The sequence below is a fragment of the Ictidomys tridecemlineatus genome, chromosome X, assembly GCF_052094955.1.
Source record: "Ictidomys tridecemlineatus isolate mIctTri1 chromosome X, mIctTri1.hap1, whole genome shotgun sequence".
In the NCBI taxonomy this organism is placed as follows: domain Eukaryota; kingdom Metazoa; phylum Chordata; class Mammalia; order Rodentia; family Sciuridae; genus Ictidomys; species Ictidomys tridecemlineatus.
The window spans coordinates 101,524,231-101,550,027 of NC_135493.1; the positions used below are offsets into that span (position 1 = coordinate 101,524,231).

The 25,797-nt window shown below is 33.6% G+C and overlaps 1 protein-coding gene across 17 annotated transcripts in view; it reads left to right on the top strand.

The window, feature by feature from the left end:
* Positions 1-25,797, top strand: part of Dmd (dystrophin) — a 2,094,227-nt gene that overhangs the window by 1,376,334 nt on the left and 692,096 nt on the right. For all 17 annotated transcript variants that reach the window (XM_078034984.1, XM_078034996.1, XM_078034982.1 and 14 more), the window contains one exon: positions 22,889-22,990. In XM_078034984.1, coding sequence (XP_077891110.1) covers positions 22,889-22,990 — 102 coding nt within the window. The remainder of the gene's footprint in view (positions 1-22,888; positions 22,991-25,797) is intronic.

A 25,797-nucleotide genomic window follows, 5' to 3' on the forward strand; every position in this document is an offset into this window, starting at 1 on the left:
TTAGACTGAGTTATATCTACAATTACTATACCTAGTATATTTGTTAAACCTAAATATATATTTAGCTTTTGACAATTAATCTTTAAACATGTTCAGTGTATTTTCATTGAAAATGAATATATAAATGAGATAGACAGGTGAGTGTTTGATGATCCCTTGACTAAAAGTGAATTTTTGTCACCTGTATTTTGAGTTGTTGTTTTACTTAGTATAAATGAATCTTGGATTCAATGACCAAGGAATAGTTCAGAGAGGTGTACTTTTATTTTGTAAAGTAGAAGGACTACCATTAACAAAAAAGAGGAAAAGAAAATTGCAATGATTTGTTTACCACAGGGATAAACCCAGTCAAATCTCTTGTAAAGGCTTAGAATCTGAAAACTGACTCCATTAACACCATGTCTGCCCACATATCCCTGGGAAAGTCTGTGTATACCTCTAGAGGCTTACTCCAGTCTGAAGATTGGCATCCTAGGAAAGATGGGCAGGGAGTCTATAGGAAGAAAAGGAACAATTTAGCTTTTGGTGAGAAACTTGTTAAGCTGCTAAAGGATCATCAAGTTTATCTCAGCACAGTTCATGCCTTTAACCATTACGCAGTTATTCACTATAGCAATAGCTGCATTATATTATTGATTCACACTGAATTTCCTAATGTCTAACACCTTAGTTCTTCTTCACATTTGCTCCTTCAAGATGACATTTACCCCCATCCTGCCCTGTGCCCTCTGTTTTTATGAATTAGATGTAGGGCTGTCAATTCCTTCCCAAGACTTTTTCAGGTTTATTCACTGAGATCTGCTATGTCCCATTTTATGATCCAGTCCTAACCAAGACAGACAACACATAAGAAACCTACCACCACTAGTACATCAGGAACTAGCCTTGCTGCCCTAATCCTGGTTTATAGTTCACTTTTAGTGAGTCCAATTAGTCTTTCAGAGAACATAATGTCTTATTCACTGCCTCCCCTACTCTAATTATGATCATTTGCCTCCTACTGCTATACCCCTCGATCTATAGACCCAGAAAGAAAACATGTTCTTGACCCCCAAAAGATTGAAGCTTAATAAGTTTGTCAAACCATCAATCCGATTGATATTAGGGATGAAGAGGCAGAAATTTGGGGGTCCTGAATCTATTATACCATTTACTGCATATCGTAATGTTTCCTTTCAACTTCAGATTTGTTATGTCCACCTGCTATAACTTCATCTGAGTTGTGCAAAAATCTGAAAATAGACTGAATCTTAAGACAAAGCACTCTTGCACATGAAAGAGAGCTTACCTTTACTTTGACATCAATTTGCATTGGCTGCAATTGTTTAATTAGTTATTAAACGCTGCTTATTTCAACCTAGTTCATGTTGTTTTATTTTGTCAATAAGTGTACATTGGGAGATTTTATCAAAGTGCATTGTAGAAATGTACATTAAATTTATTTGCATATGTTCTGATCAGCTACTCTACATAAAATAATACAATTTCTATGCAGCTAGCAAACTACTTACTGATTAACTACAATGCCCTACTATGTTAAGGTGACTCTCACTTTCAATTTTCTTAGTATTGAATTGGTGTATAAATATGCTCAGTGTACTAAATGCACTCAGTGCAGACGCACTTGCAGCACATCTAGTGAGTTCACTTAAAGGGTGTCATAATAGCCAAAAAAAAATAATAATAATAATTCCCAACCTAGCCAGCTACTAGATCATGACTATTAAAGTATAGTTCCTGGACCAACGGCATCAGCATCACCTAGAATGTTGTTAGAAATAGAAAGCATTGTGCCTTTCCATAGACTTCCTGAATGAAAACAGATGAAAGCAAAGCCCAGGAATCTATGTGCTAACAAGCCCTCCATAAATTTTTACTTGTGGAAATTTGAGACATTTGAGTTTAGCAACAGTGTCCCAAAGGATATGATATCTGCAGGAATTAAAAGATGAGCATCAATAAGAACAGAGATATGGAGGTGGTCAGGAGAATGAAGTATAGGAACAAAAACAAAATTAGTGATGTTAAAGTGTAGCCCAAATTAGGGAAGGCTTGGACACCACTTTATGGAACTTAGACATTATCTTTGAAAGAAGTAGAGGCCATTAATGAAAGGTACCCGGCAAACTCTCAGATTTCAGGAATACAGGACCAAAAACAAGGAGAGTAGACAGGAGGTTCCTGATATAGTATAGGAGCAACATGGTTCTATATTAGGTTTATATTAATTACTGCAGATGAAGACATCATTTTAAAAACTGCTGATAAAATATAATACAAATTATTACATCATGTTGAATGTGTTGTTAGGTATCGTTTAGTGGAAATTTTGTTTTCATTTGTATTTTTATTTCATTTCAGTTTTATTTCTAATTTCAAAATATTCTCCACAGACTTATACAAAATCAATTAATTAGTACACTATCAATGAGGCCATATTGGATTAATTATTACAAAATTAAGAGTAAATTCATCCCTATATAATTCATCCCAAATATTTTCAAAAGTATAAATAATTTCATTTATTGATTGAATAAATTATACTTTTTTCTGGTACAAAATTCATGGCATTAAAGGGCATCGACTGATTATCATTTGCTTTACTTTCTACCAATCACCCAATTTCTCTCCCCATAGACTTCCAAGGTTTCAGTTTCCTGGATAGTCTTCCAAGGAAAGAGAGAAAGAGAGGGAGGGTGGGGGGGAGAGAGAGAGAGAGAGAGAGAGAGAGAGAGAGAGAGAGAGAGAGAGAGAGAGAGATTTTACAACTATATGGGGGGAAATGGGAGTTCATAACCCAGTTGAATCAAATGTATGAAATATGATATGTCAAGAGCTATGTAATGTTTTGAACAACTAATAAAAAAATAAAAAAAGAACTATAAAGTGTTTCTGTACTCTGCTTATTTTCTCTTAAGGATGTATACTAACAATTATTTTCCTAAAAAGCATTCTCTTTTTTTACAGTTTCATACTATTCTAAGGATGTACCTAAATCTTTAACAATATTCTAATTAAGAAACATTTTGTTTGTTTTCAATTTCTGCTATTACCACAGCAGAACAATGTATAACATTGTACACATGACATCTCAAACATTATAAGTATGTCTATAGGATAAGTTCCTAGAAGTAGAATGATTGATCAACAGGGCATTTGCCATTTTAGTAACTGCCAAATTTCTCTTTATAGAGAATTCTCAGCAATATAAATAATTTGTTATCTACCCCCTATTTCATTGCCCACTCAATGTGTCATAAACCTTTTCAATTTTCTACACAAAGAAAAATGATATGTCATTGTCATTTTACTTTAGATTCTTCTTTTGAATGAGGGTGATTTTTTTCATGTGTTTCAAAATCATCTTTATTTTCCTTTGTGTGCTATTTGCTACATTCTCTACCAATTTTCTCTAGTGGGTTATTGGTCTCTTTCTTCCTGTGAAAAATATAGTTTACAAACTTGAAGTAAAAACATGACTTTCTACAACAAAGATTTTAATGAATATTTGCTATGTATACAAATAGATTCTAGTTTTAAGGTTGTAACCTGAAAATATCAAAACTAGTCTTTAAATTGCACAGGAATGGTCTTTGCCCTTTTTAGTAAACAATCCTGGATGGGAATTCTATGTGATGACAAATCATAGAAGAATTACAGATTTTTAAAATTGGGAACTGGTATGTAAATATTTGTTTTTTTTTTCTTTTCTACTTAACACTATATAATACATAGAACCCAGTTTGGTTTTTCAAAGGACATATGTCAACTGACTCCCATTCTTGCAAAATTCATTACCTAAGGTAGGCTTATGACTTTTCCCTGCATTTCATTTTCTAGCCAACTCTGAAATAACCATTTGGAAGGTTTTAAGTTTATTTCTACACCTAATTTTTGTCTTATGAAAATCAAAGCTGTACTTTTCCAGTCTTCAGGAACACCCATAATGGTTTGTCATTTGGCTTGCCAGTTTTATTAGTATCCTGAGATGTAATTTATCTAGATCAAAAGAGTTAAGTGTGAGCAGCTGGGGGCTCTCTAATCTCTTTACCCATCTTGGGCACTAGTTCCCTCTCATTATTATTTGTTCTGTTCTTTGCAGTCAGAATATTATTCCTCTTGACATATAAGAAACAAACCCAATAGGAATTAAAAGGTCTTCATTTTTAATTTGCCCTCACCAATATTATCCCAAAGCAGTCCTATCCTATCCTAGATCATTTCTGGCTCCAAATATACCCTGAAGAGTCATTTTGTCATCCTAAAATTTTTTATACTTTTTTGATATCACAGTTTTATTACATACTAGAATTTTAATTTTTTTACTTAGCAGTCTTCCACTGGTCCATTAAAACCAAGTGTAGATAATGATACTTTAGAGGAAGTTATGTGAGAACATCAGAAGCAATGTTATCATTATTTTTAAATGTACACTAAAGAAAGCTCTGCCCTGCATGTGAATAGCATCCTTTATGCTTTTTTGTTTCCTATGTGTGCAGGAGTAGAAAGATAGAAACATTTCCACTAATTTTCAAATAACTTCTGTTTAAGTGAATGAATGGACCACCTGGTTACAAACCACATTTCCCAAGGCGTGACTTTGATTGGCAGACAGAATACAGGGTAGAAACAATGGAAGTTAAATGAGGAAGATTTGGAGCTTGCCAGTAACCAGCCTTGGTAGTAGGGGGTAGTACTGATAGAAAATATCAGGCTGGGATTTCATATACATTCAGAGGTACTGTGCACTTGCAATTTGCAATGTTCAAAGCAGTGCAATTTTCTAATCATAACTTTTAAAAAAATTCAGTCACCTTTCTTTTATAAATATTTTTTAGTTGTAGATGGACAGAATGCCTTTATTTTATTTGTTTTATTTTTTTATTTTTATGTGGTACTGAGGATCAAACCCAGTGCCTCATGCATGCTAGGCAAGCACTCTGACACTCAGTTATGGCCCCAACTTTCTGCTGCCTTTCTTGATTGTCTCTTAAAGCTGTTTCTATGTAGCTGTTTATGCATAAAACTATATCATTTAAAGATAAATATTATTTCCCTAAGAATGGAAATGAATTAGAGTTCTGAGGTTTACATTCATTTGTTCCCAGGTCTGTTATATGTTATCTTGAGCCATGTTCTTGAACTTTAATGCACTTAAAATAAGCTAAGAATCTTGGTAAATTGTAGTTTCCAATAATACTGATGCTGCTGGTCTGATGAACCATGCTTTGATAACTGTTATGGATTCTTAAGTAGGCAAATAGTCATTATCTATATTAAATATACAGCAGGAGGTATATGGGTATGTCTTGGGGTCAAATGTCCTTTCACACAAAGGGAGGTTCTCCATTTTCTTTCCCTCAGTGATCTTTACAACCCACCTTTTTATTGGGTAGTGAGAGAAAATTGGCTTATTCTGAAACAATAATTTAATGGGTCTCTATTTAGAAGTTGGTTCTTAGATAAATGGTCAGTCATTTAGATCCTCTTGCTCTCCTCCTGCTCTTCCCCAAGATGGCAGCTGGGTTGATGGATGAGGGAAAATTACAAGACATACAATACCTAAGTTCCCCTTGCAGGTCCTTGTACTCCCCTAGAACCCTATGCTCTTGGCAACATTGCAATTTTGTCAGCCTGGTGAGTGTCTACTTTGCTTACCTCCTAGCTGTGAAGTTGTATTTTTATCAGGAAATGCTGTGCTCTGCTCACTAAACTATATTGGTTACTAAAAGGATCCTTAAATCTGGTAGTTACCACTGAAGAATACTTAAAATTCTAAATACATAATTATGACACCTCTAAAAACAAGCATGAGTATCATTTTGAGTAAGAATGTCTGCCAAGAAGTTACAGCAACATAAAGTGTCTCATTACATTTTATTTGGTGGTGCTTGTTGGGGGTGGACTTAGTGTTTACAGGTAAAACATTCGTGTGCTGTGGGAAAAAACAAAAGCACGAGAAGTAATAGTCATAATTTTTTTACTTCATTTTTTAAAGTAAATAAAATAAATATATATGTATATACATATACACACATACATATAAACACACATATATCATTAACACTGAAAACAGCTCTTTAATAAATACTTATATAAAGCTATTTTAGTGTTTAGTTGCCATCTCAAGAACTTAGACTAAATTAAACTTCCACTTATATTTGATAGCTAAAAAGTTATCTAAATGGCAGGTGAAATTAATTTAAAAATGAATGTCTCCAATAAAACTCTATAACATTCTGAAAAAAAATTGGTACCAGAGATTGAACGCAGAGGCATTTAACCACTGAGCCACATCCCTAGCCCTTTTTATATTTTATATTGAGACAGGGTCTCACTAAGTTCTTAGAGCCTTGCTAAGTTGCTGAGACTGGCTTTGAACTTGTGATCCTCCTGTCTCAGCCAACTAAGCTACTGGGATTACAGGCATGTGCCACCCACCTGGTTACATTCTGAAAAAAAAAATCTTAAGGAATGATTAATATATTGAAATTCAGGATAAACTTGTGTTTTATGTGACTTTATAATATATTTTCACACTGGCAAAACAAGTTTGAAAATAAAAAGTCAGATGATTCTTTCCAATGAAGACATAACCAATCTTTAGTGCATTGAATTTGATACTTAGAAATACATTAAATGAAGCACACTGATGCATGCCTGTAATCCCAGGGACTCAGAAGACTGAGACAGAATAATCACCAAATCAATGCCAGCCTTAGCAAATTAGCAAGGCCTTAACCAACTTAGTGAGATCCTGTCTCAAAATAGAAAGCAAAAAGGAGTGGTAAAGGACCCTTGGGTTCAATCACCATACAAGGGGGAAAAAAGCAATATCATAGTAAAATTTCCTCTTGAATAAACCATTTGTATCCTGAGGCTTCACTTACTACATTAATTTCTGTTATTGAAAAGAAGAGTATATTATTAATTAAGTAACATATATGTATGTGTGTATACCCCTGTTATATAAGTCAAACTTAAAATTAATTAATGTTAGTTGATGTTGCTATTTTTTGGACATTTGTACTTGACTCAAAAGTAACTTTTGTATTCCAAGTACTTCCCAATTGCCACATAGCTACTCTTTTCCTATTCACAGCTTCCTTTCCCTCATTCTTCTTGGTTGTCCTTTGAGTATTAATATTAGTGTGAATATACTCATGCATTCACATATTTTGAATATATATTTTACATATCATATACTATATATGGAGATATTCATCTTTTATAGGATATAGAACAGTTTAATACATATCTGATATTTATTTTGAAAAAGAAACACCCTAGGAATAAGTTAACAGCTTGAATTATTACCTAATGTGAATGTGTTTAACTTGCTCTGTAATTTCAAAACAATACATATAAAAAAGTAGAGCTTACATGTTTAATATATCTGAAGCAATGGTTTCGAACTTCAGAACATTTCAGTGCCTCCTCCAGATATAATGAATATTCAATATTTACCAATCATAAGGACATAGTTAATGAAAGCAATCTCAATTATTAAACTTTGACTACTTAATAAGGTTTGAAGTTTGCTATTAAATAGCTCAAAATGCATTTGTAATAATTGATTACATAATATGTTATTGAAATGAGATTGATGTTCTTGGAATTTATAATTCTGTTAATATTCAGAATACAACACATGTAAACACAAACTGTGTAGGATGCAACTAAAATTCTACCTGTTGACTTGTGAAATGACAAAGACCTGAGTGCATATTATTTTTAATATTCAAGATTTTTTGAAGATGCTTTTATGAATAACTTATAGAGAAAATATAGATAGGTAGACATCTCTGTTCTTTAAATTACTTAATGAAATAGGTGATAAGAAACAAAATTAATAATTCATGGTAAAATTATTATAGCATAGTAATAAGTATTAGTGATTTACATAATTGGAGAGATAATACAAATACAAAATTAGGCACAAATACACACTATACTTCACCGAAAACAGAACAGATGGCATTTGGTCATTATTCTGTGTATGCCAGTATAACTGAAGTCAGATTTGTTAGAATTAGCATTGCTATTTTATTTTATTTTATATCTTCAATAATTTAATTTTGAAAACAGGAATTAACTTTCCTTATGACTAGGTTAAATAGAATTTTGGATGACATAAAAATTAAAAACAAATATCTTACATGGCATTAAAATAGAGAAGCAAAAATTAAAATATTGTAAATTTTAAGAGGAACAAAATAGTCAACATGGTTACTAGATTAACAACAAATGATTAGTTAAGTTGCTTCCAATTTTTACTAATGTAAACAAAGCTGGAAGAACATTCGTTGTAGGTCTCTTCATGATCCTATATGAGAATGCCTTGAAGTGAAATTGCTGATTCTAAATTAGAGTATTCACATCTTTACTTTGAATATATACTGTAAATTTGCTTTTGCACCAGCAGGAAGAAATGACATTAATTTATTATTTTAATTTATATATCCCTGGTTGAACAAATTTTCATGTTCTTTGGACATTTGAATTTTTCCTTCTGAGTTGACTTTTTATATTGTTGCCCAATTTTCCATTGGGTTATTGACTTTCTCTTATTAATTAGTTCTCTACTTATTCTGGATTCTAGCAGAATTCTGGATTATATGCATCTAAGACACAGATCCACATTTCTTTTTATTATTATTTTCTTTTCTGAGATCTTTGTTCTCTTTAGGTTCATATTTCTTACCTAAAACTTTATCATTCACTCTTCAGTAGAGCAAAGAAAAATAGTGTCTTAGCTGAACACATAGAAATCTTAAGAATTATGAGTATACAAATTAAGTATGGCAGGATAAGTGAAAACCCGGTGTCCAAGATGAAGACTGACATATTGAGTGAATGAAAGAAGGAGAGTTATTCTGTCATGTGTTCTTTTTCTTGATTTTAGAAATGCTTACATTTGCTTTGTTCTCTGTGTTTAAGGAAAGGCTATTCAGAAGAGAAAATGTTTTTTAAACACTTATTTATTTATGTATCTTTAGTTTTAGGCGGACACATTATTTTGTTTTTATGTAGTGCTGAGGATCGAACCCAGTGCCTCATGCATGCTAGGCGAGCATGCTACCACTGAGCCACAACCCCAGCCCCAAAAATGGTTTTATGAACACAACTTTAATTCAATTTTCCACTTGATGGTTTGAGTTTATAAGTTTTGGAGTAATTTAGAAAAAGTTGTTGTAGATAATGACTATAATTTTGGTATTATACCTATAATATAAAAAATCTTTAATTTTATTTGAAGTGCATGTCAATCATGAAGTCAAGATTGAATTGTTCTTTACTTTTTCTTTAATAAAAATTATCCCAACTACTGATTAATGTTTACATTTTATTAAATATTTTGTCAGAATTTGAAGAACAATGTCTAATTACCATATGGATAATAACTTAGAGATGTGCTGTATTGGTTTAAAATAATGCAATTTTTATAGACCATGATTGAGATATGTCAGAATTCCTTTCTGTTGTATGTACCTCTCTATTCCTTAGACTTCATTGTGTTTCCTAATACCTTTGGGATATTTAAAACAGTGTTTAAGAACAATTTATCTAGAAACTGAAAACGTGATTATGATTAGACTTCATCAGAGCCACATTCAAATCAATTTAAGAATCATAATGTTTAGTAGTACATTTGAAAGATTATATTAATAGATGACTTTCACACATGTTTGGCACTAGAAAATGGAAGGAAAGGTATTCATATTAAGTCATATGGAAACATAGACAATGAACAGGCAGACATTTGTTCATTTGATCATTCATATATCCAATAATATAGTGATTCTCCATCAGGGATGATTATATCCCCCAGGGACATTAGGCAATTTATGCAGATATTTTTGGTTGTCACACATGAGGGAAGAGGAAGTATTATGCTATTTTGTGAATGATGACCAGGGATGCTGCAAAGCATCCTACGGTATAAAGGCAGTTCCCTACAAGAAAGAATGATCCAACCTAAAGTACTACTAGATCTTAGATTGAGAAACTAATTTAAACTAAAATTTATTTCTGTCAAACTTCTTCATTCAGATTCTAAGTCCTGGGATTCATAAAATAAAGTCTAATTTCACATTGGTACCATATTTAAACAAATTTATAAAACCTATAGTACAGTAATTAAATATGCCTCATTTGCATCAGACAGAGCAGAGTTCAAACTTCAGATCAACCACATGTTAGCTTGTGCTTTGGGCAAGTCTTCTAACCTTTTGTGACCCTAGTCTTTTAGTCTGAAAAATGATAATGTTTGCTGAAAGGTTCTGCAGTAGAGAATGAGATTAATTGAAATGATTTATGTTCAGTGCACAGCAGAGTGTATGCACTTAGGAAGTTTTCAGGAAATGGTACCAGTTAATGTTACCTTTGCATGAACTAAATAATTTGATCCTGACCTAATTACATACCACATTTTATTGTTTTTAAGACAGCATTAATTAGAACATACATAATTATTTTATTTGTCACTAAGAAAAAGTGCTGTCAATTAGACTGTGACACACAACCATTTATAAAATGTGTCCCAATTTCACAGTAGTTAATCTGTGGGAGTAAACATGGGTCTTAGAATTTATTATTGTAAAATTCATCAAGAAGTCTTATTTTCTTAGGTGCAACTGAACAAAACTACCATTAACCACACTCAGCAACAACAGTGGAATTAGAATGCACAGCCTTTTGTGCAGCATCCACAGAGTCATCAAAAAGCAATTCACTTTGTAACACCTTCCCATTCCTGGATGGCAGCACAGGTGCAAACAAAGGAGACTCACATGCAGGTGCTGGGTCAACCCTGGCCTAGAATCCTCATGTGCCTTAGGAGCTGATGTCTGATACCATACATAGAATTTCTAAGATGCACGGGACATGCTCATTTATAAGTGTTGTTGCACTTGTGGAATCAACAGAACTAAGGTTTTTCATTAGGTACTTATAGACCATGTATTATAGAACATCTGAGGAATGTGTAATTTACCAATAAGGATCATTTTTAATCAATTGCCTGCTAACACATTTGACGTTTCAACTTTATCAACTTTCCAGGGACAGTAGAGCTAGAAAATTAATCAAAGATCAAATGCTTATGCAGAAAAACAGGGTATATTGTTGACTCTTTACTCGAAATAATTATCTGTGAATTCTTATGTAATTAGCAATACTGAAACTCAAAGGAGTTAGATGACTTGCCCCAACTCATGGATTAATAAGCCTAGAACTAAGGTGTTTTATTTCCTAGTTTGATTATTTTCAGGCACACTGTAATAAATTCAGCCCTCCACCTATTTTTGTAAGTAAAAAAAAAATATTGGGGCAAACTTATTTGCTTATTTATTGTGTCTGGCTACTTTAATGCTATACTGGTGTGACAGGAAACACATAACCAAGCGTAAAATATTTATTATCTGGCCCTTTATAGAAAACAATTGCTGCTCTCAGCTCTTAAGCATAATTATAAATTTTTGACTATCACTATTAATCTATGTAAAAAGTTAAAAAGAAAAATCGTTTATTCCTAATGTTTGATAATTAAAAACATATACCCATAAAAAATTTAAGAATTTATCTTTTTATAATTTTAAATTTTTGTTTTAATTAGTTGTACATGACAGTAGAATGCATTTATGCACCTCAATATTTCATACAGACATGAGGTATAATTTCTTATTTTTCTGATTGTACTTGTTGTAGAATCACATCAGTCATGCATTCATGTATGTACATAAGATAATTGACTCTGTTTTATTCTACTATCCTTCCTGTTCCCATATCCCCTCCCCTCCCTTTCCTCTACAGAATCTAAAGTATGTCTATTCTTCCCTAGTGCCCCCCCATTATTGTGAAATAGCATTTACATATCAGAGAAAACATTTGGCCTTTGAATTTTTGGGATTGATTTATTTTCCTTAGCATGATATTCTCCAAATCAAAACTACTCCAGTAAAAATTTTATCTTTAATTGGAAAATAACAATTATATTTATGGGGTACAATGTGATATTTTGATGTATGTTTATACTGTGGAATGATTATGTATACTTGAAAGTCTTTAGAACCACAAAGCCTGGCCCTAAACATTTGTCTACATCAGCAGTTTTTTCCCCCTATAAGGGCCAGATAGCAAATATTTTGGTTAATTTTGAAGCCTTGTGGGCCACAAGGTCTCTCTTACAAATTCTCAATTCATGCAAGAATTGTAAGCTAGATAACCTAGATAACTATTCACCAATAGGTTAGGAAAATAGTGAGACTTGAGGAGTATAAATTTAAATGAATGCTCTTTTAAGCAGTATTCTGTATTGCTATTAAACTAAATGAGATTTTGCCCTCATTTAAGAACTGTATGTATAAGATTTTCCAAACAAGGGCTTCTGGTTTCCATGTACAAGTACTGCTCTCTAAGCAATGCAAATTTAACTCCTTTAGGAATCTGTTCATATAAAATATGTGTACACTGCATTCCTTAAATATAATCTTAATACAGTGGCTAGAATGATCTATTAAAAAATAAGTCAGTAAGTGCATGTATGAGTATTTCACAATGAATTCCATTTTCCTGTATATCTATAATACACTTGTTAAAAATAATAAATTAATGGAAGAACAATAGATTAAATAGAGAAAGGGGATTGTGGGAGGAGGGGATGAAAAGGGGAAATTCTTGGGAATGAAATAGAGGAAAGTATATCCCATGCATGTATGAATATATCAAAATAAATCCCACTGTTATGTATTACTAGAATGCACTAATGAAAATAAGTCAGTGGTGCATGTCTGTAATCCCTGTGGCTTGGGAGAGGCAGGAGGATCGCAAGTTCAAAGCCAGCTCTAACAATGGTGAGGTGCTAACAACTCAGTGAGACCCTGTCTCTAAATAAAAATACAAAATAGGGCTTGGGATGTGGCTCAGTGATCAAGTGCCCCTGAGTTCAATCCCCAGTACCCACCACACAAAAAAAAATCAGATCACATCACCCCTCTGTGAAAACTCTCCTATGGTACAGAGTCTGAGAATAATACCCAAAGTCCCCACAAAGATGCCCTGTGTGATATATCTGCCCCTTCCTCAACCTCTCTGACTATGCTTCCTGCTACTTTCCCCTTGCTCACTAGACCCCACTCATCCTGGCTTGTTCACTTTTTTGTTGAAATACTAGATAAACTCTCATTGGAGGCTCTTTATACTTATCTCCTCTGCATGGATTGTTCTTCCCCTAAGATGCCTGTTTAATTCATTCCCTCACTTTCTACTTATCTTTAATCAAATTTCACTTCCTAGTAAGACTTTCCCTGGAGGAACTTTCAAAAATGTCCACACCTCAACCTCCCTTTACCCTATATGTACACTTCCTATCCACATTCAATGCTTTATTGTTTTTTCTCTTTAGCACTTTTCACTCTTGGATATACTATAATTCATCTTACATCATTCCATTAGAATGTAAGCTTCATGGAGACAGGAACAATTTAGTCTGTTTTTTTCACTGTTGTCTATAGCCATTCTACCCTGAATTGGCCTGATTTTGTCTGTTTTGTTCACTGTTACATATCTAGTACCCCAAACAGTGTTTAGCACATAATAGGTGATCTGTAAATATTTATTAAATGAGTGACATAATTTGCTGAAGGGGTTTTGATAAGATTGCATTTGCTAAAGAATTCCACTGCCAAAATAAATTTGAAATGCCAGCTTTAAGAGTGTCAAACTCATTGCTTGATGATCACTCCTATGTTCACTCTTTTGCTGTCCTTGAACATTCCCAAGTATGCAGCTTAGTAGATTATATCTTCTCAGTTTCATAGCACTTGTCACTTTAAAAATCAATACTACATTATACTTTGTATATTTGGACAGATTATTTTTGAAATCTCTAAATCAGAGAAAAAGCCTCCCTTTGGTGGGCTGCCCTTGATTATTCCAGAATGGAAAGAGAGAACCTGTCATTCTTTGTCAATCAGCTTGGCACATATTTGACAGCACACAGTTACAGTGAAAGAGAGCCACGTTACAGTGGTCTAGCAAACCTAATTGTAGATAAATAAAAGAACAGTCACCCAGCATGAGGGGAAAGAGAAAGAAACTCTACTACATAAGGTTGTGTTTTTCCATTTATCAGCCTTCATTTGTCAGAGCCTGCCTGAAAATCTAGGCCAGAGAAGTGAGGCTCTAACAGAATATTGATTCCATTTCATTTTTCATTTCTTGCTACCCTTTTTAGCAAATAGTTTGTATGTGGAATGAGAGATGGTGCAGTCAATATATGTGACCAGGGCACATTTATTTTCAAGGCTTACTTTGATCTTTTCATACCAGAAAGCCATATATTTTTGGTTGGTCGTTCAGTTTTACTATAATATTGCAATTGTCAGCTCTTGCTGCAGTAACAAACAAACCCCAAATTCCAATAATGTAACAAACATTTATTATTTACTTACATATCTATCTGCAGATTAGCTACAGCTATGCTCTACCTGATGAGTTGGATAAGTCAAGGTCTCTTTTTATTGTAGACTGTAGATCTGCTCCAAATATCTTCTCAATCCAGGACCCAAGCTGAAAGAACAACTTCTATATGATATACTATTCTGTCCTGGTGGAAAACAAGCCCTTTTATATTCTATTTTGAAATACGGTCTCACTAAGTTTCTGAAGCTGGCTTGAACTTGCAATCCTCATGCCTAAGACTCCCATGCCTCTGGAATTACAGATGTATACCACCACACCCAGCCTATGTGTCTGTATTCTTATATTTCCAGCTATTAGCCAGACACTACAGCACAGTAAACATTTAATAAGTCTTTGTCAAATGAACAAATGAATACATGTTTAAACATATGTAAAAGCCTGTTTATATCTTCTTTACAGTAGGTTTGAAATACATATTAATTTTACATAGTAAAATGAATAAGGAAAATGAAGGAAACTTCAGTAAATTAAAAATAAGGAAGTAAAATAAAGAAAATTTTATTAGTGGCATACTATCTTTTGAAACACCAAAATTTCTAGTTAAACACATGCACAGTGAATTTAATGCTGAATTAGAAATACAGTGTTCAAAATAGAGAAAAAGCCACGTGTGATGATCCATTCCTGTAATCTCAGGGGTTTAGGAGACTGAGGCAGGAGGATCACAAGTTTAAGGCCAGCCTCAGCAACTTAGCAAGGCCCTAAGCAACTTAGTGAATCCTGTCTCAAATAAGAAATAGAAATGACTGGGGCTATAGCCCCAGAATCAAAAAAATAAAAATAAAATAAAATAAAGATGGAAAATATAGCATGTTTCTGAATAAATATATTTAATTTACAAAAATGTATATTTCAACCCAGATTAGATAAATAAATTCTATGTGAGTCAGAAAAGAAAAATAATGTTAAATAAACAAATTCTAGGAAAATATATGTTAATTTGCACATGACTTGCTATTGTCACCTTCAAAGATTTATTGGGTCTTTTTTTATTAGTTACTTTTGCTTCACTGCTTGTCGAATCAGCAATTGCCCAATAGTAGTAAAGCCATTTAATAAGAAAGAACTAAAACTGAAGGTGCTTAGATTTACTCCATTTCAAAAACCTACCAGAGAAAGCCAAGTACAGTGGCACATGCTTGTAATACAAGGTGACTCCAGAGACTAAGGGAGGAGGATTGCAAGATTAAAGCCATCCTCAACATTTAAGCAAGATACTCTATCAAAATAAAATTTAAAAAGAGCCAGGAATGATGTAACTCAGTGGTAAAGTGCCCTGGGTTCAATCCTCAACCAGTACTGAAAAAAAAATAATCCCTAATAGGGCAAGATTTAAAAATTGACCATGTAATTTTCCTAGGGAGCATTGATAAAGGGTTATGGTCTATTAACTACTTAAACAATTCATTTTCTCAAAATGTATATTTGATGTTGTAGCAAATTATTAATAGTATCATGAAAATAAAACTCTTCATCATAAGGGTCTTAACTCCTGGTGTACAGTCTTGGTTTGCAGAGGACATTAAGAATAAGTCAAAGAAGAAAACCTAAATGGAAGTGTTCTATTATTAGAAGTGAGGGGTTTTTTGTTGTTGTGTTGAAATTCCATGAAGACTTTCTTATCTGAATGTTCTTTGAAGTTGAATAGTTTCTACTTACAAAAACTGGCCACTATAATTAGTGATGTTTCCATTTTAGATGTAGCCTTCTTCACCTTATCTTAAATCATATAAAGATGTGAGGCCATTTGGGAGATAAAAGATTTACTCAGACCAATTCTCTGACCTGGATACCAGAGGTTTAGCAATCATAAACCCACAATGAGGAACCCTTGGAACATTTTCAAGTCTGTGTAAGAATTTATTTCCTTTTCTGTGAGAGAGACAGGATTTTCTCTCATTTGTATCCTGAAAAAAAAAAAACACTGTATAATGTATTGGAGTTAAAGAAGAGGAAAAAGAATTAGCATGATATTAAGACCCACGTCTGCCAATTTTAGCAAGAAGCCATAATAAGCACATGTATACATATGCACATACACATGTATGTGTATGTGCGTGTGTGCACGTGCATGCACACACACACACACACACACACACACACACACACACTATATATATATATATATATACCAGAATGAGGAAGAAAGTGGGAATTTAGTGACAGATACAGCCTGTATAAATCTCAACTCTTCCATCTGCAAGCTTCATGGTTTTAAACAATTGACGTATTCTCTCTCCATCTCAGCATCTTTGAAATAGATAAAAATTCTTTTTGTAGGGCAAACATGTATGAAAAGCACAATGTTTGGCAGTAAATATTTAGAAACCGTAATCTGTTAATATTATTATAACAGTTAAAATAATCATAGCAGTTAGTTGACATTTTCAGCACAGCTAAAAATTTTTAGAAGTATTTTCTTTTTTAAAAACATATTTATTTTTTATTCCAATTTGTTATACATGTGAGTAGACTGCATTACAATTCATATTACACATATAGATCACATTTTTTCATATCTCTGTTTGTATAAAAAGTATAATCACACCAGTCATGTAGTAGCATTTTCATATCTTTGCATAGACATGTGGTTTTTCTGGAATTGTTTGTTTGTTGTTTTGCTTTTTAGTTTTTCTAAGTCAAGTTTACTTCTATGGAGGCATGCCTAAATGTTTAAATTTATTTTACCTGTTCTATTTTATCAGAATCATTATGAGCTTCTTATAGAATATTTTCCTCATAGCCATTTAAGAAAAAATATACTAAAGAATATTTAAGTAAATTTAATTGGATTTACTACAGTTGACCCTTCAAGCAATATCTTGCCCCAAATAACTGACCTATCTTTTAACTGATAAATTTACACTGAAAACAAACATAGGGAAGTAAATTGTGGAAATTTATCTTCAAAATGGTCTTTCTAAGGTGATTTATCAAAGATGAATATAATTAGAAATCTAATTTTCCCATTATGTGCCAAGGAGAAGTAACCACAAAGGATTTAGAGCTAAACATGGTTTTTCTCACTCATTGCTCTCTTTTTATGGGACCAAGAGTAAATGTCATCCAGGTATTTGAACCCTTCATTATTTTATTAAAGGGTAAAGAGATGACAATAGGAATGTCATCTATTTCATCTAGATACTTCTATGGAGGGAAATAATGTGACTTTAGGATGTCCATTCACTGGAAGACTAAATCTAAGACTACTTTGGTGACCTGTAGACAGGGAATGCAGTTGTCCTTTGGCATATTCAGGGGATTCGATTAGGAGCACTGTGGATACCAAAATACATAGATGTATATTCCCTTTTATAAAATGACATGGTATTTGTATATAACCTCCCCACATCTCTAGAGTACTTACAGAACCTGATACAATGCACATTATATCTAAACAATTGTACTGTATTGCTTAGGAAAGATGACAAGAAAACCATCTGTACATGTATGGTACAGATGCATTTTTAAAAATATTTTTGATCCCCGGTTGGTTGAATTCATGAACACAGAAGAACGTAAGGATACAGAGAACCAACTGTATTGTACACCCTGTAGGTGCAAACCCTGGGCAATTCATTTGGCATACCATCTTTTCCTCAGTCAATCTACTAAGCACCTGCTTAAAACTTGGAGCTCTAAGTATTATTTGGGCTACCCTAATGTCAGCCATAGTTTCCAGCTGCTCACTGGACATCTGTATCATGCTATTCACAGGCACCTTGACTTATGTGCCCAACCTTAGCACATTAATGTGTTTCCATATACAGGCTCATGTATCCATATTATACCCCTAGTCTCTTTCTCCCAATCTTTAAAATCTCAGTGACTCTCAACATTTTCTTTTCCCTTATCAAATTCTGCCAATCCTCCACAGACACAACATCATCTTAAGAGTGATCTTCCCTGAATATCCATGCTCCTCCTATTTTTTCAACAGTTACTTGAACTTCTAAAATGCTTCCCTAACTATTCTCCATCCACCAGTCTCTTATCCTCCCTCCAATCTGCCACTAGAGTTATCATCTTAAAAAGTAAAGTTAGGTTGGTTTTAAACAAATATTATAAACTTGGTATATATAATCAATTATAGAAAGAGCTTTTCTCTGTCTTCTATGTCTAAAATACCCTATGTAAGTTAGCAGAATATTGTACTATTTTGAATCTTTATACAAACTGGACTCCTCAGCACCTCAGCACCTTTACACTTGTTCTTCCCTCTTCTTGGGATATTTTTTTCCAGTAAGACATTGCCCATCTCTGCTCTTCATTTAATTTCCTCCTGAGAGTAGTCACATTCTTTATTCATCATACCTAAAATAGAGCATCATCACTCTTTTCTTATTATCTTATCTTTCCTCGTAGCATGTGTGTGTGTGTGTGTGTGTGTGTACACACACACATACATCTACATTCATTAACACATTTGGATATATATAGTACATACATATCATGTGTATAAATGGACTATGTGCTGTTATACATTGTATAAAATATACATACATATGTGAATACATGGGTCATACACATATCTGCATGTGTGTGAGGACTAGAAATTTCTCTAGTATTGTATCCCAGTGTGTAACATATGTAGAAACTCAAAATTATTTGATAAATATTTTGATTAGATGCTGCAGTACGTATCTTCCAATGATACTGTTTTAAGAAAACCATTTTACTAAAAGTGGGATTAATACAAGAAGCTTGTTGTCCATCAAAATAGGTTGTACTGTATAAATACTATAAAACATAAAGTTGTGTCAAATATAACAAACATTAATTATCTGTATTTGGGGGTAGAAATTTAAGGGAATCTGAGGAGAACATTGTCATACTATGCTGAATGAGCGAAAGAAATTAGAAATGGGCATGTCTGGAAGGAAGCCTAAGACTTTCCATGCTAAGGCATTGCAGGTTTTAAAACTCATGGGAGTTAATAGTTTTTATAGGAATCCCAGTCCTCTATCCCCTCTAGGTTCACTTTTCCAGTGAAACTTCAAATCAAAATTAAGAATTATTTATTATACTTCAAGTGCAGTAATTACAAAATGTTTGATTTGAGATCCTACATTCAGGTGTCTTATGTAAAATATTCACTTGTTTGCTACAACGTTTGTATTTGTCATCTTCCCTTGGTTCCCTAGATGAAGATTAAATTATGTAAATATTTTGACAAAGAAGGAAAATACCAAAGAAATTAAATTTTAGTTAAAAGAAAGTCAACAAAAGATTAGTTCACTATAAAATAACTCCATTTTAATCTATCATAGGAATGGGTTTTCTAAATCTGTAATGAATAACACAAAGATGTAAAATTTTTACACTAATTAAGGGAAATCTCGAAATAGAAGAGGAGATTCTGTATTTAACTCTAGCAAATTACTTAGAGGGGAAATAATCTGTGCTATGAAAACATGCTCAACTGTCTGAATGAGCAAAGGTCTCTATTAATACACAGCCTAACTAAAATCCCTCAGGCTTAAAGTGCAACAATATTTATTTGCCATTCAACATTTTTTTTTCTTTAGCATCTAATATGTCACAAGAACTGCCAAAGATATAATGAATGAACAAGGTAAATATGTGTCTTGATCTCACAAATGATAATTCTATAGGGATGGTCAAATTATATACACAATTTGACTACTTCTGGTGTATTATAAAGAAAAAAAAATTAGAACAGCACAAATGAGGCTACAGTGTGGCGGTGGAAACAATGATCTTTGGTGTCATTTTCAAAAATTCTTGCTGAGCATGTTCGTTCCCACCTGTAATCCTAGCTTCTCAGGAGGCTGAGGCTAGAGGATTGCAAGTTCAAAGCTGGCTTCAGCAATTTAGCAAGGCCCTAAGCAACTTAGTGAGACCCTGTCTCAAAATTAAAAAAAAAAAAAAAAAAAAAAAGTAAAAGAGTGGGGATTTGGTCCAGTGTCTAAGTAGTTCTGGGTTTAATCCTTGGTAGCAAAAATAAAATAAAATAAAAACCCAATGGGTGGGAGTAACTACTCTTGCTTCAAGTAACCATCTTCCTACTGGCCCATAATGACTCATCTCAGATGGTCTAACCATAGCATTTATCTGAAATCCCAATCCACACGCCACAATACAGATAACTTTATAGGAACAAGTTAAATTATTCTTTATTATCAGAGAGGTATGACATTTTATCAGCATATGTCATAATGTGAAATAGATTCAGATGATGAAAGCAAAATTGCTTAATGCTTAGAAATGACATTAATTAGAATAAATCAGATTATATATGTTTTTGTAAAGCATGGAAAGGTAGCTAATACTAGTAGAAACAGCATGAGCTTTGGATTCAAGCAGAACTATGTTTGAATATTAACTCTCCTACTTCTCATGGGATATTAGGCAAGTTATTCATATCATCATTACCATCACTACTACCCTTCCCATTCTAACTTTCTTTCTAATTTGCAAAGTGTGAATATGTTATAATAAATGTTTGGGAGAAGTAAATAGTAGTCATTATACAAAAGGTAGCTATATTTTCATCACTAAATAATCTATGGCTGTTATGAAGCTAATCTGAAACCTCTGTCTATTATCAGTAATTATCAAAATCAATGACTATCAGAAGAAAAGTCTCTGGTAGTCAGGAAAAAATAGAAAACTGCACTTTATTTTGAATAAACATGCAAAATGAATGGAAGTGACACCGGTTCAAGTTTACTCAGTTTAGATGCATAATGCATATTTGACTTTCAGTATAATTTAAATATCATACATGAATTCATCTTGGCAATTCATGATTATATATGCATAGCATACCTGTGCAGGTAAAAATAAGTGATTACTTTTTTACCTTTTCTTAAATCATTTTTACCTTGCTAAAGATATACTCTTTTCTCTGCTTCTTTAGAGTAATATACTTTATTTTTCCCTCATACTATTTTGAGATCATGTAAGCAATCACTATACCAAAATGTTTTGTGAATAGAGCATTTAAAGGTGAATTTATAGTGGCTGGGGATATATTAAAAATTCAGTGTTTAAAACTAGATGTGTCCCATCTCTGATCTGAGATCACAGCTATTTCTACCTCTAGCAAAGAGTTATAGTCATTCTGGGTACTGCACTTTGAAGGAACAATACCTTTTCTTGCAATGGGTGGTAAGACCATTAATCAGCCGTTCTGGAAGAGTGAAGTAGCTAGGCTCCTATTGTAAAGGAACTGAGATTTGCACACATACCTATTAATACATAGAGTTAGCCTTGAAGTTACAGACACTTTTGACTATAGCACCGTCTCCCACTAGTAGTCATTATAATAAGAACTGGAGAAATAGTCTCCCTTAAGAGTATGTGCTGAGCACCCATAAGTTGCAAGATACCCCACTGTGCTATGTAAGAATATAGTAGTGTGGATCAGGGTTTCCTGCCCTCACAGACAAAGAGAGAATAGAATAGGTACAAACACAGTATATAAAGGAAACAATGACATGAAGACACGTACACACAGCAGTGCTGAGAGGCTCCAGGGAAGAAGAGGGAAGAAGAGAGATGCGGGTTAATCAGGAGCCCCTCTCTAGGGAAGATTGCCCAGGCCCTGACTGATGCCTGACATTGATTAATCGATACTCTATCCTAGTGTTTAACAAGTGTTCCATCCAAAAAGTCTTCTGTAATATTTAACTTCACTTCCTTTAGCTTCAATTTATGCACATTTCTTTTGTTCCTTCTTCAAGAGAGCTAGACAGTAGTCACTAAGAAAACACTTTATATTCATATATCTAAAGGGATTGTTTTTTTTCTGTCATGCTTCAGTCTTCTCTGGACTAAGGAAAAACAAACAATAAAACAATTAATTTAATCATTCCTCAAAGGCCTATTTAATTTGACTGCTTGATAAATAATAAGCTTTGATACTGTGCTTTAAGTGTTTACTCTTTGGAAAGAAACTTAATTTCGACAGTGTTGTAGATAGAATTATTTGATTTACATCTCAAAAAAATCGTAGATCCAAATCCCAGCACAGAGTCTAGTGAAATAAAAAGTTTGTAAAGTAAAATAAGCATCAGGGTGATTGAGATTATTGAAGCTAGCACCAGAATTTATATGCACATATTATAAACTGTACCTCAAATTATTGTCTAAATCTACTTTTTTGAAAAATAGAAAGTCTCTGTGTTTCTATATAATAAAGTTATGGCATTATTACACAATTCAAGAAGATTTTAGATCAATTGTTTTACCTTTAGTGTGTTCCACAGAGACCTCTATTTTTCTTTTCTCTGCACCAAAAGGTATGTTTTTTGAGCCCCTATGTACCATGCAGAAATTGATCTGCAATACATGTGGAGTCTCCAAGGGTATATTTAAATTTAGTAATTTTATTGCTAACTGTGAAGTTAATCTGCACTGTATGGGTTCTTTTCCCCAGGAAACTGAAGTAGCAGTTCAAGCTAAACAACCGGATGTGGAGAGGATTTTGTCTAAAGGGCAGCATTTGTACAAGGAAAAACCAGCCACTCAGCCAGTGAAGGTAATGAAGCAACCTTTAGCAATATCCATTACCTCATAATGGGTTATGCTTCCCCTGTTGTACATTTGCCATTGATGTGGTCTATTTATAATCAATGAAATAACTTGTAAGGAAATATTGGCCATACTACCATAGCAGAAGCAAAGCTGTCTTTTTGTTCAACGAAGCCTATTTATATATTGTGATCTTAAGGCTATTAACGAGTCATTGCATTAAAGGATTCATTTCTGTCCTGGTGTGCTGCCATCAACACAAAAAGTAGTCCCACCTTCAAGGTAGATTAAATTCTTTGGGGCTTTATTGCTTTGCTTGCCAGCCTTGATGCTTTTCATATTGTTTGGCTTAATTCAAATCAAGCTACTGCATCATACTGTCTGTCTCCAACAGCTGTAAAGAATCACAATATGGTCTGTGACCTTTCCTTTCTCTGTTGCTCTTTCTTATGAAAAAGGAAAACCAGCATTCGGGCTTCAGTACTTTATTGGGTCAAGAATTTTTAGTGAAATGTCATGTAATTGCTTCTTTCTTCACTAAAAAGCTGGTCTGGGTGAAAGCTTTCTCCTTCTTTCCCTTCTCTTTGTGCATTTTGAAGTCTAGGGCACATTTATTCACAGGCTATTACATGAGGAGAAAAATGGAAAGACAGGTCGGTTTTCAAAAAAACAGCTAATCAATGTCTTCCATTTGCAAATGAGAGTCCAGTGATAAATAGACATTAGGTATAGGTTACCTTATTTGCTGCACCTGACCAAAATTATAATGGCTGCCATTATGATGAAGGTTCCTCGAGAGCCTGTAATGGTGGCTGTTTATTGATCAGTCTTGGTTTCTCAGCTAATGTTGCAGGCTGAGATTTAGTGAGCCTCACCCTTATGTTTAAAACTGCACTAAAACTAAAAACAGTGCAGGTCAATAACCTCATTATACAGAACCAGTTTGTCCTTGCAAACAACATTACCATGACTTAGACTCTGTCTCTAAGGTCACCACTTAGTTTCCCTTGTGCTTGGCCCAAGTTTCATTTCTAGAAAATTGTTTGTTTTTCCTATAGCTTACAAGGGACTATTCTTTAGATAAATTTAAAGTTTGGGGCTATAAATAATATCCAAATACTAGATGCTAAAAGGCGTGGGTTTCTCTGTAGATTTCAATGTACCTTTATTTGAGAATACATTTGTCTTCAGTCCTAAAAATCCAGAAAAAAAATAATTTAATTCCAATTCCAAGCTCATCATGATCATTTTTCATAAAAAGACAATGTGTTTATATTGGAGAGCTAGAGACAGTACTGAAAGCAGCAAATTTCAGGGTTTCTTTTCAGTTTTTAGGGTTTTTTTTTTGTGTGTGTGTGTGGGGGGGGTGTGTGTGGTGCTGGGGATTAAATCCCAGGGCTTTGTGCATGCTAGCAAAGTATTCTACCACTGAGCTGTATATCTAATCCCCAGGATTTTTATTTATACTTTAAGGAAAGCCAATCCCTAGAGCAGTTACCAGACTGATTCTCACTATAGCCAGTCATAACATGGACAAATGAACTGTTGTGTAGATTCATTCTATCTACTCTTGGTTGATCTTCAAAAACTTAATGCCATATAGTTATGACAATGAGCCAGAATTTAGCACCAATTATTACAGATTACTAATTTGCATTTAATTCACTTTGCTTTGTAACTGAGAGTCTAGACAATTTTTGCTCTAATTATTATAGATAAAACAATCCAAGCAGTTGATGTTAACTTAATCACACACAATCCCCTCCCCCAACTCCTGGTGCACGCACTTTGACCTCAGAACTAAGATCTGGCATACCTGAGCTTATCTACTTTTTACTGTTGCATTAGTGATATAAAAGGAGAATTACCTTTCTAAAAAAGAAAGAACAAGGAAGTATAACTTCCCTTTTCTTTCACATCCCTTAAAACCATTTTGTAACAGTCAGTTTTCTTTCCCTGTTTTCTCTTTTCCTGCTTCCCTGTTTCATTTAGACTCAGCTCATTTGGGAGAAATAGGACTTAAGTGAAAACTCATTCCTGTTGTCTCACTTTTCTCTTGAGTTTGGAGACAAGTCAACATATCAAGGTGATAGGGGCAAAAAGAGAAAACTGATTTGGAGATATGGAGTTTGGAGAAATAGTTTACTAACAACAACATCATCATCATTATCATCATCATCGTTATTTTGTAGTGCTGGGTACAGAATCCAGGGCCTCTTGCATGCTAGACAAGTGCTGTACCACTGAGCTACACCCTCATCCCCACAACTTTTGATATGGACCATGATCTTAGAAACACCTTAATATTAGCTGGGGTTTGTGCTAGCCTGAAATGCTAAAGGCTCAAAAAAAAAAAAAAAAAACTCACAGTTCAGAGTGGCACTCAACAGCATAAGGCTGAAAGCTGTGAAGGCTGTTTAAATCTTCACATGAATCAAAACTTTCTCTTTTAAAGGTTACAGATAATTTTTCTGAAGCTTGAACCCTTGCTCTGATGGTATATGAACAAAGCCTTTTTTAACGTTGAATTCATATATCAAAATTTTTAAAATATGCTGTTTCTTTCTTTTTTTATTTGGTACTGGTGATTGAACTCAGGGGCTCTCAACCACTCACTGAGCCACATCCCCAGCCCTATTTTGTATTTTATTTAGAAACAGGGTCTCACTGAATTGCTCAGCACATTGCCATTACTGAGGCTGGCTTTGAACTCATGATACTCCTGTCTCAGTCTCCCAAGCTGCTGAGATTACAGGAGTGTGCACTGCTAAAATATGCTATTTCTTTTTTATTTTTTATTGATTTTTTTTTTAA